The following is a 16,968-nucleotide window of genomic DNA, read 5'->3' as shown; positions in this document are numbered from 1 at the left end:
TACATTTTGATGAAGGCTAGGTGGCAACAATGTTTTTAATTCTAGTAATCAATAAAGTATGTATTTTTATTAAAATGAGTGGGAGTTGCACCATCTCCTGAGTGAGAATGATGAAACAGAAGAAATTCATAATCTCAGAGTGAATGTGAAGATTTAAAGTGATATCATGCCGCCAGCTAACCCTTTCACAAAGGAATCTGACGTGTCCCCTGCTTTCATTGCCGTCAGGTTCTTGGCCTCTTTGATCAAGACGTGCAACTCCCCTCCCTCCTCCGTCTTTGACTTGTTGCCTAGAGAAAGAGTCTTGCCTAGGGGGGATAATGGTGTCAGACAGCCACTGGTAAGGATTTGAAACAGACAGTGTCGACTGAGCTTTTCTGTTCCTCTGTTCTGTCGACACTGGCAGTCCTACCTTTAGTCTTCTCTGTTGGTGGTTTCTTAGTCGAGACGTACTTCAGGGAAATCACCAGTTCTCCTTTGTACTGAGAAAAGGCAGAGGACTGCAGTGGTGATGCCTACGAAGAGAAGAACAGCTGAGGTAAAACCACTAGACTACAGGTTAATAATGTATACTGTAGATTAGAAATACATTTAAAATGATTGATGTGTAGGGCCTGGCGTTTGTTCCAACCATGAAACCTGATCAAGAACAACTCTGAGCCCTGATGATGGCGCCTACTCAGGCGTACTTTTCCCATGAGCGCCACACACTCCTCGTGTTGGCCGTCGAGGTCCCTGCAGTCCAGAGGCACCTCTACCTCTCCCAGGAAGGCATTACGGCCCAAGCGGTCATGGTGCCAGACAGAGAGCTGGAGGGAACGAGTGAGCACCTGGGAGCGGCTGATGGAGAACTGGAGGAGAAGAAGGGAAAAAGTGTGAGGGAGTGGCAGGACATGTCAACATCAAACCCTTCCCTCACTGATCTGTGAAACGACATCTTTATTAGTGTTTCTCCTTCCACCCTCTCTGGCCTTCACATCCGAGTTCCCTGTTCTGTATACTCAGTGAATTAAAAAAGGGCAGAAACAAAATCAATATTTGTTTGCCGTTTACTAGAAGCAATAAACTCTTTATGTTGAAGGTCAACATCAATCTTACTGCCTAGTGAAGGTGGAGGCATTATCGACTTAATGACCAGCCATTGAGATAGACAAATAATAAGGGATTTGTCCACAGCCCAGGTTCATCAGTGTCCATCTAATTCTACTGCAGTTCCAGAGAGTCCATCACCTTTAGGAACTCATTGTAGGTGGGGTCCACTGTGTTTCGTTTGATGCTGGTTTTCTTTTTACCAGTGCGAGACTTGTCAGGGAGAAGATAGCACTTGACATACCTGCAGGACAAAACGACATGAGAATAATATTTTTTCAACACATTAAAGCCCCCATGCAATCTTGGTAATTGTATTTTTTAAATCATCACTGCATGTCAAATCACTGTGTGCGTGTTTATTTAATGAAAATAACTCCAAGATATATGTTTTATCACTTATTTCCCTGAGCCTCCTTTTGCCCTTGAAATTCTCACTCTGATCATGTAAGCGTGAGGAAACAAATTTGAATGCATTTACATGCAAAGCCCTGATTGGCTGATATGTCTAGAGCCCACCCCCTTACCCAGATGAACAGCCATTGGTGTATTATAATCAATCACATTGTGATGTCATGATAGGGGCCAAAAGTTTCATCCTACCTGAAAAGGCTGAAATTCCAGGCATAATTTTCAAATAGCTCTTACACAAAAAGGGCACTATCATAATTTTCAAACTTTCTGTGTTATTTTCGCCCTCAGTGTATCATCAAAACAACTGTAAAGTCACCTTAAGTGCACTGCCCCTTTAAATAGTTCAAATTCATATTAATAGTCCTGCAATTAGGGCTGGTATCATCATTACCTGCAATACCGATAAACTATTTTGACTACAAAAAATGTGTACCTACATTTCCAGAATACAAATTATAATTTTTATTCTGAATTAAATGGAAAATCTTCCCTTTGGAACTCTGATAAATGACCTCTGGGTACATCAAAAATGTTGTAAACAGGACAGGGTCTTATCTAAGATGATCTACGTTATGTCATACAGTAATAACACTGAAGTGTGTGTTTGGCGTAAACAACAGGATTACTGGGAATCATTTTCTACAGCGCTGCTCATCTACTGTCATCATGAAAAGAAGACAGGAATCCCATGGAAGGGTGTTTGTCTCACTTTAAGGAGTGATATACATGATATAATGCATCCGAACAGCTTAGTTGAAATACAATTCCAGATAGGCGTCAACCATTACTTTTATCCATCCTGTGTTTTCAGATGAGGGGTATATGAAGGAGAGGATACAAAAGGAAGAAGCATCTTCACACTATTGAGATGCACCCATCAATTCCTACTGAGACTATTAGACCCTAGTCCCGAGAGGACACTCACGGGTTGGAACGCTGGCGTGTGGCGTCCCCGTGGGCCAGCGAGTGGCACTCCTTGACGAGGACGGCCAGGCTATGGGTGGTGTCATCGTAGCTGAGAGAGAACACAATGTCCCCGCTCACCTCCACGCAGTCATAATCTCCTGCCTCACTGTAAATACTCATCAGACTCCCCAGTGTACTCTGTGGTGGACACATTCACAATTCACCAAGTAGCTGTTAGTAGTTAGTTCAACTGCATTGATATTGGATACAATTCTACAACTTGGACGAGAAAGGTAAACGTATCGTATCCAATCAAGAAACAAAGTTGTCCCTGGAAAGGCGCACAAACGAGGCCGAAACTGTGACAATGAAAGTCAGGTCACAGTCAAATTTTCCTGCCCTGAAGCAATTTTGAGCTTGAGCCGTTGTTGCCATGGTAACTTTATTAGGCAGCAGCTCAACACACGAACCAGGATATCCTGAATTGTCTCCAAAACATTGTGTCGTTGACTTATCAATTCTGTTTCTAAAAATATATTCAGGGACTAAAACTGGCATCACACACACTAACTAGAACCTATGAAAATAAGATAAGTGAGAATCACATGCATTTACCTTGGAGCCGCGAAGATTTGAGGTACTTGAGCCCACTGTCTTTCTATGGATGCTCACCAAGTTATCAATGTCCTCATCATCCTCCTCGTCATCCTGCAATGACAACAAGCAAATCTGAACTCATGCAAAAGACAACGCAACTGCATTTGTCATCAAATACTAAGAAGTATTTTATAGTATAGTGAACTATTATGCCTCAGTGTATTATGAGGAAGTGGGCTTCTGCTCACCGGCACATTGAGGCCAGGCACAGACTTGCTTCTGTCACCCATAGAGCCCTCCGATACTTCCTGACGCAGGTCCAGCACAGATGTGAATTCTGATTGAAACCCATGAAGACATTAAATGAGCATGCCTTCATTTACTCAAGCAGGCCTGAAGCCCTTAAAAATAACCTTATTTAATTATAGCTTGGGAATCAGAACTACTGAGACGACCGACACACAAGAGTCTCACCAGAGGGTTTCTGACCTTGTCTGACGCTCTTCTTGAACAGCCCGTCGTCTTCCAATAAGACAGACCCGGTGCAGGGACTTACACTACGACGATTCACTACGGAGGACTATGGAAGGAGACGGGGGTTACAGTCAGGTGTGACAGTATAATATGTATTGGCTGGAGACATGAGGAAGACAGGGTTAGGTTCAATTAAATTTTTTACCAAGTGGACTTTTTACTTCCCAATTTGACTGTGCTGAAATGTAACTAATCCCAACACCTGATGGATGTGTAAACTCACCGTGTCTAAGTTGGCGCTGTGGATACCTGTGCTTTCTACTTTGACTGGAATACTGGACACACTGGAACCTGCTGGACTGGACCGACCTGTGCTCTTCTTCTTCCTGGGTCATAAACACCATTCATAATGAGGAGCCATCCCAATGAGTCTCGTTAGCATGTAGCGCTAATGCCATAGGCCTATTTTTTGGGATGTAGACTTACATTGGTAAGAAAGGAGTCCCAAGAGAGGGCTCCGTCTCTGTCCTGACAGTGTTCAAGCTGGCTTTCTCTGCAGATTTAGTGTCACTGCGCTGGTGCTGTTGCTTCTTCTCAGCTGCCACTGGTTCTTCAGAAACTTTGTCTGGCGGACTGTGAAAATAACAATGAGTGTCAAAGTTCTGAGTTGAAACTCCATCCACATATTACAGTAACTGCGTCACACTAATGATCATGAAGCCTGTGTTGTCCCCCCAGATATAAAGAGGGCTCACTACTTGTTGGAGGCCGCTAGGTCCATCAGTCTGGGTCGGGGAACAGGGATGGTCGGCTGGCCGGGTTTCAACTCTGTACTCTTCAACAGTTGCTCTCCCATGGTCTCCCTCTTCCTCACTAGAACAGAACACAGAGCTTTAGCATGACAGACAACTGGTAACATGCTGTCAGTGGCTTCATTCATTCATTCAGACAGACAGGGAATAAATTACTTTTGATGGCATTTGTAGGAAGTGCAATTCAAAAAGTACATGAACAAAAGCTATGCAGTAATGGAGCTTCCCACGTATCAATAATGAAACTGAGTAGAGGAATTAGGACAAATTCCTATGCTGTCACAACATTAACATTTCATTCTGCACCAGAAGTGAGAGTTTTTAAGTTTACAAGTGAACAGAGCAATGTCCACATCAGTTTCCTGGACTCACATGGGGACTTCTTTTTGAGGGAAGCTCTCACTATGTCGTGTCCAGGGGTAGTGGTGAAGCGGTTGACTCGCTGGTCATAAAACCAGTCTCCAGTGCACTTCTTTAGATCACTGGAGAAAGTCACACCACACGTTGTTACCACCGCGTTAACACATCATGGATCAAATATGGACCAAACCCGAAGAGTAACATGCTGACATTGCAAAAACTCTGCACTGTTGTCAAAATAGACTAAATTCGACACCAGTTTAGAATGCAACAGATTTGCATAGCGGATCCACATCATGTAAACCCGCTTAAATCCTCTCCTCGAGCGGCGTTCTACAGCGAGATGCTTTAAAACATATGATATCACGCTTTGCATATAGATACTGCAAACACAGGGATCCTGGTTATGCTAAAGGGTAGGGTGGGGTAACATACAGTACAGAGAAATGGGACTCTTACGCCTCTTTGGCACACACACTGCACACCCAGGATCCATTGGGGCGCACTGCGCGGCAGTTGCGGCACACTTGGTGTTTACATGCCCTACATTGGCTGGAGCTGGCAGACAGTCGACCCAGTGGTTCCTGGCAGCGACCGCAGCTGCGCTCACTGTACCTCCCACTGCTGCGCTTGGCCCCCTTCCTCTTTATGTCCAGCAGCTCTGTCTTCAGCTTGCTGAAACACAGGGAAGGAAGACGTTGGTTAGACCCTCTCCTGTTGGTGTCTGTGTTGAAATCTTTGCCTAACTGGATGTTGAAAGTCTAAAAGTGACTTCCTCCTTCATCTGCACTGATGTGAAATACTGAGCCGATTAGGTGAAAGCTAAATTCCCACCAGCATCCACTGTATTGCTTTCACCTGTCCTGTTTTTTCAGATCTGTGCAGAAAAAAAGGAAATGAGACAAGGTGAGGAGGAAGCCACTTTAGGACTATTGAGATGCAGCCGGGAAGGAGAGTTCTCACCGGACACGCTGCTCCTCGGCCTGCCTTAGCTCCTCGTCCCGCCGCAACACCTCCAGGATCAGCTCCCGCTCCGAGTCGGTCAGGAAGGCCATGTTGATCATGTCTGCAGCCTGTGGCATGGCACCTCCGTCCCAGACTAACCTCCTCAGGGATAGTCAGCCTAGACCAGACAGGCTAACCAAAGAGCAGACCAGGGCTGAGTCCAGAAGGCATGAAATGGGAACATATGATTTTCTCTCTATAAGTTGTCCTTTCTGCTTGAAAATGATTTCCTCCTGCTTTACCAAGCACTGTAGCTACCGTTTAAAAATCACTCTCATGATGTCATACTAGATACTGTAGAATTCTATAGTGTCTTAGTCACTTAACAATGTTTACATATCTGGTATTACTCATCTGCTGTTTTCTATACTATTCTACAGTATCTCATTCACTTAATGCTTAATATCTTGCATTACTCATCTCATATGTATATACTGTTAATTTCTATACTATATCTTAGTTCGTTTTGCTCTGACATTGCTCGTCCATATGAAGTCAAGAAGTTTAAATGTATTTGGCTACGGTGTATGTAAACTCTGTTTTTCACAATTCCTGACATTTAATCCTTGTAAATATTCCCTGTCTTAAGTCAGTTAGGATCACCACTTTATTTTAAGAATGTTAAAATGTCCGAATAATAGTAGAGAGAATTATTTATTTCCACTTGTATTTCTTTCATCACATTCCCAGTGGGTCAGAAGTTTACATAGACTCAATTCGTATTTGGTAGTATTGCCTTTAAATGGTTTAACTTGGGTCAAATGTTTTGGGTAGCCTTCCACAAGCTTCCCACAATAAGTTGGGTGAATTTTTGTCCATTCCTCCTGACCGAGCTGGAGTAACTGAGTCAGGTTTGAAGGCCTCCTTGCTCGCACATTCTTTTTCAGTTCTGTCCACACATTTTCTAGAGGATGAGGTCAGGGCTTTGTGATGGCCACTCCAATACCTTGACTTTGTTGTCCTTAAGCCATTTTGCCACAACTTTGGAAGTATGCTTGGGGTCATTGTCCGTTTGGAAGACCCAAGCTTTAACTTCCTGACTGATGTCTTGAGATGTTGCTTCAACATATTCACATATCTCAAAAAAGTACAATCTTTGTCCCCATGTGCAGTTGCAAACCGTAGTCTGGCTTTTTTATGGCGGTTTTGGAGCAGTGGCTTCTTCCTTGCTGAGTGGCCTATGGTTTATGGCGATATAGGACTCGTTTTACTGTGGATATAGATACTTTGGTACCCGTTTCCTCCAGAATCTTCACAAGGTCCTTTGTTGTTGTTCTGGGATTGATTTGCACTTTTCGCACCAAAGTACATTAATCTCTTGGAGACAGAATGCGTCTCCTTCCTGAGCGGTATGATGGCTGCATTGTCCCATGGTGTTTATACTTGCGTACTATTGTTTGTACAGATGAACGTGGTACCTCCAGGCATTTGGAAATTGCTCCCAAGGATGAACCAGACTTGTGGAGGTCTACAATTTTTTTTCTGAGGTCTTGGCTGACTTCTTTGGATTTTCTCATGATGTCAAGCAAAGAGGCACTACATTTGAAGGTAGGCCTTGAAATACATCCACAGATACACCTCTAATTGACTCAAATGACGTCAATTAGCCTATCAGAAGCTTCTAAAGCCATGACATAATTTTCTGGAATAATCCAAGCTGTTTAAAGTCACAATATGTACATTTCTGACGCACTGGACTTGTGATCAGTGAATTATAAGTGAAATAATCTGTCTGTAAACAATTGTTGGAAAAATTACTTGTGTCATGCACAAAGTAGATGTCCTTACCGACTTGCCAAAACTATAGTTTGTTAACAAGACATTTGTGGAGTGTTTGAAAACTGAGTTTTAATGACTCCAACCTAAGTGTATGTAAACTTCTGAATTCAACTGTATATAGTCTTAATCCATTCCTACTTAGATGTGTGTATTGGGTATATGTTGTGTAATTTGTTACAGTATGTGACCAATAAAATGTGATTTGATCACAGCGAAAACCAGTGTAAATCCCATCTAATCCCAAACATCAGTAGCACTGAAGATGGAGTAAAACTGACAGAGGCTTCTTTATCCCCAGCTAAAGTCCATTTGATGGAGGAGCCACTTTCAGTACATAAGCCACGACCTCACATAAGGTGCAGGCTGCTCAGACAGAGCACAGCATGACAGTGGACCCATGCAGGAGAGAGAGTGTGTTCAAACAGTGGAGGGCTTGCTGTGAGGGGAGAGGACGGAGAACAGGTAAAGAGCCCATGAGCGGAGGGCTTGCTCTGAGGGGAGAGGACGGAGACAGGTAAAGAGCCCATGAGCGGAGGGCTTGCTGTGAGGGGAGAGGACGGAGACAGGTAGAGAACCCATGAGAGGAGGGCTTGCTGTGAGGGGAGAGGACGGAGACAGGTAGAGAACCCATGAGCGGAGAGGCCGGGGAAACAGGTAGAGAGCAGTAAACAGTACAGGCAGGAAAGCCGGCAAACGGGTGATGAGCAGGCATTTACCACAGCACTTTAATAAAAGATGTACGCAAAAGCATTGAACAGGGACTATGTGCTTCTTATCAGAGTCCTGCAGTTTGTGTGTGTGTGTTTTTTATTTACGTCACCTTTATTTAAAAAGGCCATAGGGGATATAATTACAATTTAGCAATTAAACACTGGAGTGATAAATGTGCAGAAGATGAATGTGCAAGTAGAGATACTGGGGTGCAAAGGAGCAACAATTAAAATAACAGTATGGGGATGAGGTAGTTGGATGGGCTATTTACAGATGGGCTATGTACAGGTGCAGTGATCTGCTCTGACAGCTGGTGCTTAAAGTTAGTGAGGGAGATATGTCTCCAGCTTCAGTGACTTTTGCAATTTGTTCCGGTCATTGGCAGCAGAGAACTGAAAGGAAAGGCGGCCGAAGGAAATGTTGGCTTTGGGGGTGACCAGTGAAATATACCTGCTGGAGCGGTTGCTACAGGTGGGTGCTGCTATGGTGACCAGTGAGCTGAGATAAGGTGGGGCTTTACCCAGCAAAGACTTATAGATGACCTGGAGCCAGTGGGTTTGGCGATGAATATGAAGCGAGGGCCAGCCAACCTGAGCATAGAGGTCGCAGTGGTAGGTAGTATATGGGGCTTTGGGGACAAAACGGATGGCACTGTGATAGACTGCATCCAATTTGCTGAGTAGAGTGTTGGAGGCTATTTTGTAAATGACATCGCTGAAGTTGAGGAGCGGTAGGATGGTCAGTTTTACAAGGGTATGTTTGGCAGCATGAGTGAAGGATACTCTTGAGAAATAGAAGCCGAGTCTAGATTTAATTTTGAATTGGCGATGCTTAATGTGAGTCTGGAAGGAGAGTTTACAGTCTAGCCAGACACCTAGGTATTTGTAGTTGTCCACATATTCTAAGTCAGAACCGTCCAGAGTAGTGATGCTGGACGGGCGGGCAGGTGCGGGTAGCGGTCGGTTGAAGAGCATGCATTTAGTTTTACTTGCATTTAAGAGCAGTTGGAGGCCATGGAAGGAGAGTTGTATGGCATTGAAGCTCGTCTGGAGTTTAGCTAACACAGTGTCCAAAGGGCCAGAAGTATACAGAATTGTGTTGTCTGCGTGTACAGGTGGCTCAGAGAATAACCAGCAGCAAGAGCGACATCATTGATGTATACAGAGAAAAGAGTCGGCCCGAGAATTGAACCCTGTGGCACCCCCATAGAGACTGCCAGAGGTCCGAACAACAGGCCCTCCGATTTGACACACTGAATTCTATCAGAGAAGTAGTTGGTAAACCAGGCGAGGCAGTCATTTGAGAAACCAAGGTTGTTGAGTCTGCCGATAAGAATGTGGTGATTGACAGAGTCGGCCCAGGTAGAGGAATACAGCTGAACAGTATTGTCTCTTGTCGATGGCGGTTATGATATCGTTTAGGACCTTGAGCGTGGCTGAGGTGCACCCATGACCAGTTCGGAAACCAGATTGCATAGCGGAGAAGGTACGATGGGATTCGGAATGGTCGGTGATCTGTTTGTTAACTTGGCTTTCGAAGACCTTAGAAGGGCAGGGTAGGATAGATATAGGCCTGTAGCAGTTTGAGGGCAATATGAAAAAGAGTGGTTGAACAGACTAGTAATAGTGTGTTGCAACAATTTTGGCAGATAATTTTAGAAAGAGAGGGTCCAGATTGTCTAGCCCTGCTAATTTGTAGGGGTCCAGATTTTGCAGCTCTTTCAGAACATCAGTTATCTGGAGAAATGGGGGAGGCTTGGGCAAGTTGCTATGGGGGGTGCAGGGCTGTTGACCAGGGTAGGGGTGGCCAGCTAGCTAAAAAGCATGGCCAGCCGTAGAAAAATGCTTATTGAAATTCTCAATTATCATGGATTTATCGGTGGTGACAGTGTTTCCTAGCCTCAGTGCAGTGGACATCTGGGAGGAGGTGCTCTTATTCTCCATGGACTTTACAGTGTCCCAGAACCTTTTGGAGTTTGTGCTGCAGGATGCAAATTTCTGTTTGAAAATGCTAGCCTTTGCTTTCCTAACTGCCTGTGTATATTGGTTCCTAACTTCCCTGAAAAGTTGCATATCGCGGGGGCTATTTTATGCTAATGCAGTACGTCACAGGATGTTTTGTGCTGGTCAAGGGCAATAAGGTCTGGAGTGAACCATGGGCTATATCTGTTCCTGGTTCAATTTTTTTTAACGGGGCATGCTTATTTAAGATGGTGAGGAAGGCACTTTTAAAGAATAACCAGGCATCTTCTACTGATGGAATGAGGTCAATATCCTTCCAGGATACCCGGGCCAGGTCAATTAGAAAGGCCTGCTCGCTGAAGTGTTTTAGGGAGCGTTTGACAGTGATGAGGGGTGGTCGTTTGACCGCAGACCCATTACAGACGCAAGCAATGAGGCAGTGATCGCTGAGATCCTGGTTGAAGACAGCAGAGGTGTATTTTGAGGGCAGGTTGGTTAGGATGATATCTATGAGGGTGCCCGTGTTTAGGGATTTGGGGTTGTTCCTGGTAGGTTCATTGATAATTTGTGTGAGATTGAGGGCATCAAGTTTAGATTGTAGGATGGTTGGGGTGTTAAGCATGCCCCAGTTTAGGTCACCTAGCAGCATGAGCTCTGAAGATAGATGGGGGGCAATCAATTCAAATATGGTGTCCAGGGCACAGCTGGGGGCAGAAGGTGGTCTATAGCAAGCGGCAACGGTGAGAGACTTGTTTCTGGAAAGGTGGATTTTTAAAAGTAGAAGCTCAAGTTGTTTGGCACAGACCTGGATAGTAAGACAGAACTCTGCAGGCTAACTCTGCCCCCTGTGGCAGTTCTATCTTGTCAGAAAATGTTATAGTTAGGGATGAACATTTCAGGGTTTTTGGTGGCCTTCCTATGCCAGGATTCAGACACAGCTAGGACATCCGGGTTGGCAGAGTGTGCTAAAGCAGTGAATAAAACAAACTTAGGGAGGACGCTTCTAATGCTAACATGCATGAAACCAAGGCTTTTACGGTTACAGTTGTCAACAAATGAGAGGGCCTGGGGAATGGGAGTGGAGCTAGGCACTGCAGGGCCTGGATGAACCTTATAGCTAAGGGCTATAAGAACTGGTCGTCTAGTACGTTCGGGACAGAGAGTAACAGGAGCAGGTTTCTGGGCGCCGTAGAATAGCTTCAATGCATAATGTACAGACAAAGGTATGGTAGGATGTGAATACAGTTGAGGTAAACCTAGGCATTGAGTGACGATGAGAGAGGTATTGTCTCTAGAGACATCAATTAAACCAGGTGAGGTCACTGCATGTGTGGGAGGTGGGACAAGAGGGTTAGCTGAGGCATATTGAGCAGGGCTGGAGGCTCCACAGTGAAATAAGACAATAATCACTAACCAAAACAGCAATGGACAAGGCATATTGGCATTAGGGAGAGGCATACATAGCAGAGTGATCATAGGGTCCAATGAGTAGCTGGACGGGCTGGAGACATGGCGATTCAGACAGCTAGCGTGCCGGGGCTAGCAGAAGGGCCTTAGAGGGACGTCGCGATGGAAGAAGTCTGTTGTTGTAGCCCCCTCATGCGGTTACGTCGGCAGACCAGTCGTGTTGGATCAGCAGGGGTCCGTGTAGTAAAAGGGTCCAGGTCAATTGGCAAAATAGGTATAGTAGCCCAAGAAATTGACTGATGGACCACTTCAGCTAACAGTCCGGTATGCTCTAGTCAGTTAGCGGGCCACGGCTAGCAGGCGGGCATTCAGGGGACGTCGCGACAAAGGAGCCCTCGGGCAGATTACGTCGGTAGTCCAGTCGTGATGGATCGGCGGGGCTCCGGATCGGCAATAAAATGGGTCCAGTCTAATTGGCAAAATAGGTATTGTAGCCCAATGAGTGGCTGATGGTCCTCTTCAGCTAGCCGGGAGATGGGCCTAGCATAGGCTAGCTCCAGGCTAACTGGTGCTTGCTTCGGGACAGGGACGTTAGCCAGGAGAAGCCAATCGGATAGCAGCTAGCTAGCTGCGATGATCCAGGTGACGAGGTTCAGAGCACATTGGATGAGGCAGGTTGCAGGAGAGTATGTTGAAGTTGGGGTTAAGAAAAATATAAAAAAATATATGCAAAGAAAAAAGTTACATAAAGATATATACCCGGGACAAGACAAGACAAAGACAAAAGATGTCAGATTGCTATGCCATCTTGGATATGTGTGTGTGTCTTGACTAATCAGATTCAAAGTAATCAAAGGTCAGGCTTGGTGCATGTCTACAGAAAGCAGAGCACTTTCCTTCCGTTTAGCAGACAGATAGACACAAGCAAACACTCTCTACAGTATGAGCCTACACCTAAACATAAGCGATCTGATATGCTGCATCAGTCTGATCAGCTGGAGGCCTATGTGCCTGGTCCCATCTGGCCAGGGAAACAAAGCGGTATAGCCTAAGCCAATTTATTTATGTTAAGAGAACATTTGAATATTCAAAACTTCTGCCGGCTAAGCTACCTAGACCTTTTTAATCCGACAATTTGTGACTGGAATTAATCAAAATGAACAAATAGTGATGACATGTGCATTAACACAGTCTAGCCTGTGTAACTTTTTAATTATAGGCTTACACAGGGTTATAATTTTAAAAGATTGGGAATGGGTGGTGCCCATCACTGGGCCTACATGATGCAACCCTGTATATAGCAAGCATTGCCCTGTTAGTTATATTGTCCAATCACAGCTGTCTCTGTGTCTCCCCTGTTAGTCTAGTTTTAAAATAGAATACATATGAACAAATACAAGGTTGCTGCAGTTTTCAAATCAAATTAAATGTTATTAGTCACATGCGCCGAATACAACAAGTGTAGACCTTAGAGTGAAATGCTTACTTACGAGCCCCTAACCAACAATGCAGTTTAAAAAATACAGATAAGAATAAATAAAAAATAACAAGTAATTAAATAGCAGCAGTTCATCCTCCCTACAGGGCAATACATTTTTCCAGGAGTTAAAACTGTGTGACCCGATTAGAAAAACTCTCGTAATCATAGACCATTTAAAACAGTTTTTTTGCAACTGATTAATCACTATATGATACCCTAAACAGAAATTGACTTTAAAGTCTGAAAGGCACTTTTTAATTGGCCAAGTCAACATTATTTTTTGGTTGCCTGAAAAAAATGGGAAAAATTGTTGTTTACACGCAGAAAACAACATGCAGGAAATGATGTTTTACTGGCCTGCTACATCAGACACGCAACTTTTGCAGAGCATGAGCGCGCTGGCTCCACGAAAGGCATGCTCTACTCGAGCATAAAATTATTATTTTCTATATGGTTCTATTTTCAAGATTTCGACATGACGCTCACGTCTTACGGGATGTGACACTAGAGACACAATCGCTCGGTAAAACAACGGCTTCACAAATTATTTTCAATGGAAGGAAAGTGGTGAGAAACGGAGTGGGCAGGGACCGTTGGGCGATTCAAGTATGGGCAAGGGAGCTGAATAGGGCGGGACTAAAATTGGGGAACATGAATTTTACGCAAATCTTCTCCGACATTGCTGCACGAGTAACCAATCAAAGCTCACCATAGCTTCCAACCCCCACTAGATTGGCTGACAATGGTTGCTGATACATAGCGAAGCTAGAACAGCTAGGTGAGTTAGAGCTATAAAGTGTATCTCAAATCAAACTTGATCACATGCGCAGAATACAAGTGCAGACCTTACCGTGAAATGCTTACTTACAAGCCCTTAACCAACAGTGCAGTTCAAGAAAGAGTTAAGAAAATATGTACCAAATAAACTAAAGTGAAACATTATAAAAAGTAACAATAAAGAGGCTATATAAAGGGGGTACCGGGTGTCATTTGTACATGGAGGTAGGGTGACTATGTATAGATAAATAGCAGCAGCAGCAGTGTACAAAACAAATAATCCCGTGGCCGGTTGATTAATTGTTCAGCAGTCTTAGGTTTTGGGGGTAGAAGCTGTTAATTTGGGGGTAGAAGCTGTTAAGGAGTCTTTTGGTCCTAGACTTGGCGCTCCAGTACCGGTTGCTGTGCGGTATCAGAGAAAACACTGACTTGAGTGACTGGAGTCTCTGACAATTTTGGGGGCCTTCTTCTGACCCCGCCCGGTATATAGATCCTGAATGGCAGGAAGCTTGGCCCCAGTGATGTACTGGGCCGTACTCACTACGCTCTGTAGCACCTTACGGTCAGATGCCGAGCAGTTGCCATGCCAGGCAATAGGATAAAGTGGCTCACGCTTTGCTAGCCGTGGCCAAAATTTACACTTCTAGTATAGCAGGTAAAAAAATATATTTAAAAAAAGTGACTTATTTTGTGACGCCCCTATTGGAACTCTTTGTAGTTTGGTTGTTTTCAGTTTTTTTTTTTATCCCCTGCCTAATGGGACAACCACAGAGCAGGCAATCCTTAAGGTCCCTGCTACAACTTGGTTCAGGATTTTTACCTGGTTACTATCAGGAGAAAGAAAGTGTCCCCACCTCTGAGTACAGGACGGACGGACGAGAATGTTAGTGGATCCTCTAGCGAGCCTCCATGCAGAGGCTGCTGCTGCCACAATGCCAGCCCGTCAGAAGCCTCTGACTCTGCCTTGCTAAAGTTAGCTGGGTAATAAGGGAGATGGAGCTGACAAGCAGACAGACAGCACAGTGATCTAGCTTAGAGCCAACACCCTGAGATGACCGTGCTGCAGACAGAACAGAGTAGAGGTGGACTAGTGGAGGATATCAATCTCCCTCGCATTTCACACCAGGACGTACAGTACTGTGTCAATCCCACTGGATTAAACACCAAACTATAACGCCTAACTACAACAAACTAAGCCTATAACTTTGTACTATGCCTGAGTGGTGCAGCAGTTTAAGGCACTGCATCTCAGTGCAAGAGGTGTCACTACAGTCCCTGGTTCAAATCCAGGCTAGATCTTATCCGGCCGTGATTGGGAGTCCCATAGGACGGTGCACGACGGCGCACAATTGGCTCAGCAGTGTCCGGGTTTGGCCGTCATTGTAAATAAGAATTTGTTCTTAACTGACTTGCCCAGTTAACTACAGGTTAAATAAATACAAAATTACATCATGTAGAAAATCCTTTGCAGGGAAAGAAAACAGTCTGACATATTTCTCAAAGTAGATCTTGTGCTTTTAGAGTCTGACACAAACATAAATCAACATGTTTTACATAAAGATAGCATTTTTAATTTCAGCATGTCATCCTATGGTAAAATAGGAAAGGACATGGGAAAATAGTCTCCAGCTAATCTTATTTTGACAGACACTGGCACACACATATACAGTATTGGGAATGATAAAGTAGGACTAATCGGATCCTTGTGTTTTTAAACCCCATAGAGAACCTCTCTGTCCGGGTGAAAGGTTGCTTGGAGGAATGGGAACAGGAAAGGAAAAAACAACACGAGCTCAGCATTATCGCAGGGTCCCACCCTCTAAGGACACAGAACGGCGGGTGGAAAGCACTGGTTAAACCATTTGTTTAATCCTGACATCAAGCCTGTCATCGGCCATGTTCCAGTCATGAGCTTCAAGCTCCAGTTGAGTCCAGCGCCTCAGAAGACGTTGAATAATGTTGAGAATGAGTTGAAGAAACAGGAAAAACACTTATTGATTTCAATCATTTGCATTCAAAAGGTCACTAGCACAGGGTTGTTGTGCTATGCTATGTCACTCGTGGGGGAGGAAACTTCGTCATTGTTTGAACGCTTGAGGCTAATCGACTCACGCTTGAGTAGTGTACAATATATGTAGGGCAGCTCAGTTCAGAAGAAGACTGTTAATGTCAAGGAAATTGCATGAATAGCAACGTTAGTAGGAATTATGTGGATGTAGGAAAACCTCAACAAAAAGTGCTTTTCCGGGGCATTGTGTTTATAGGCTATATAAAATAATGATAATTCCAATTGAACAATCCATGAGAATAGCATAGTATGTGCAATTTCCTGGACAGTTACTCAACATGGAATGTATAACAAAATCTGTCACCTTATTGGGCAAATAGTTATTTGCCTCGGCTTGTAATATATCTCAAAATAAAGTAGGGCTATAGGCTACAACAAAACAAAATGTAGCTTAAACAATGTAAGGGATGGATTTAATGTTGGCAACACATCCAGTTTGGAAAAAAGCAGTTATCGTCACACATGATCTGAAGACAACCCGACATAAGAACTGCATTTGAATGAGTGAACGCACATATAGTTCATGTTAGATAAAAGGTATTTTAGCAACAGTCCAGATTGTTTAATTATCTTGAAAAAAAACGTAAACTTTACTCCGACTGTGATCCGAATCAATTCACCACTATATTTCCACAATCCAGGAAGGGAGGACGTTAAAAAAAAAAGAGAACAGAATAGGCGCGTTTTAGAGCAGACTGATAGCTGGCAAAACAAGTGGCATATAGTTTCTGCGCCATGTCGATCAATGGAGTATAGTAAAGAATTCCAAAGAGAGGTTTCCCGTGTCAGGAAGACGTCTTCAGCAATTAACTGTTTTGCGTAAAATAACTTTCATTTAAACTGTAATTAAATATAACCGTTTGAATGCATGTTATAGATCAGAATGAATCACGACAAACTCAACGTACCTCTCTCTCTACCCTTTGCTGCAATGTATCGTCTTGACTCCTTCCCAGTCTAACTCACTGTCTCTCCTTCCTGCATTCTGGTAACTTGACTTTCAGCGTTGGTGGTTAGAAACCTAAAATCCCGGAAGATATGGAACGGTTGTGACAGTGGTGGTGCGGCGGAGGTACAGAATTTTTCCGCAACAGGTGCATTTCCTCTGCTCTATTTCCCTAATTCTCT

General features: G+C 44.0%; 1 protein-coding gene across 4 annotated transcripts in view; it reads right to left on the bottom strand.

Annotated features, from left to right (window-relative positions):
* Positions 1–16,968, bottom strand: part of sytl4 (synaptotagmin-like 4) — an 18,818-nt gene extending 1,850 nt beyond the window's left edge. Inside the window, exons 1-15 of one of the 4 annotated variants that reach the window (XM_021583798.3) lie at positions 16,749–16,968; positions 5,616–5,789; positions 5,112–5,327; positions 4,665–4,774; positions 4,236–4,353; positions 3,967–4,113; positions 3,764–3,866; positions 3,481–3,586; positions 3,255–3,343; positions 3,025–3,117; positions 2,429–2,607; positions 1,231–1,333; positions 690–851; positions 413–515; positions 182–308 (exon numbers count right to left, since the gene is read on the bottom strand). In XM_021583798.3, the coding sequence (XP_021439473.2) occupies positions 182–308; positions 413–515; positions 690–851; positions 1,231–1,333; positions 2,429–2,607; positions 3,025–3,117; positions 3,255–3,343; positions 3,481–3,586; positions 3,764–3,866; positions 3,967–4,113; positions 4,236–4,353; positions 4,665–4,774; positions 5,112–5,327; positions 5,616–5,734 (1,775 nt within the window). In that variant the 5' untranslated portion in view covers positions 5,735–5,789; positions 16,749–16,968. The remainder of the gene's footprint in view (positions 1–181; positions 309–412; positions 516–689; positions 852–1,230; positions 1,334–2,428; positions 2,608–3,024; positions 3,118–3,254; positions 3,344–3,480; positions 3,587–3,763; positions 3,867–3,966; positions 4,114–4,235; positions 4,354–4,664; positions 4,775–5,111; positions 5,328–5,615; positions 5,790–16,748) is intronic. The other 3 variants (XM_021583800.3, XM_090219581.1, XM_021583799.3) reach the window with 3 other exon arrangements.

The sequence above is a fragment of the Oncorhynchus mykiss genome, chromosome 25 (genome assembly GCF_057628025.1).
Source record: "Oncorhynchus mykiss isolate SJ-2025 chromosome 25, ASM5762802v1, whole genome shotgun sequence".
NCBI classification, from domain to species: domain Eukaryota; kingdom Metazoa; phylum Chordata; class Actinopteri; order Salmoniformes; family Salmonidae; genus Oncorhynchus; species Oncorhynchus mykiss.
This window is presented reverse-complemented; position numbering and strand designations above follow the sequence as displayed.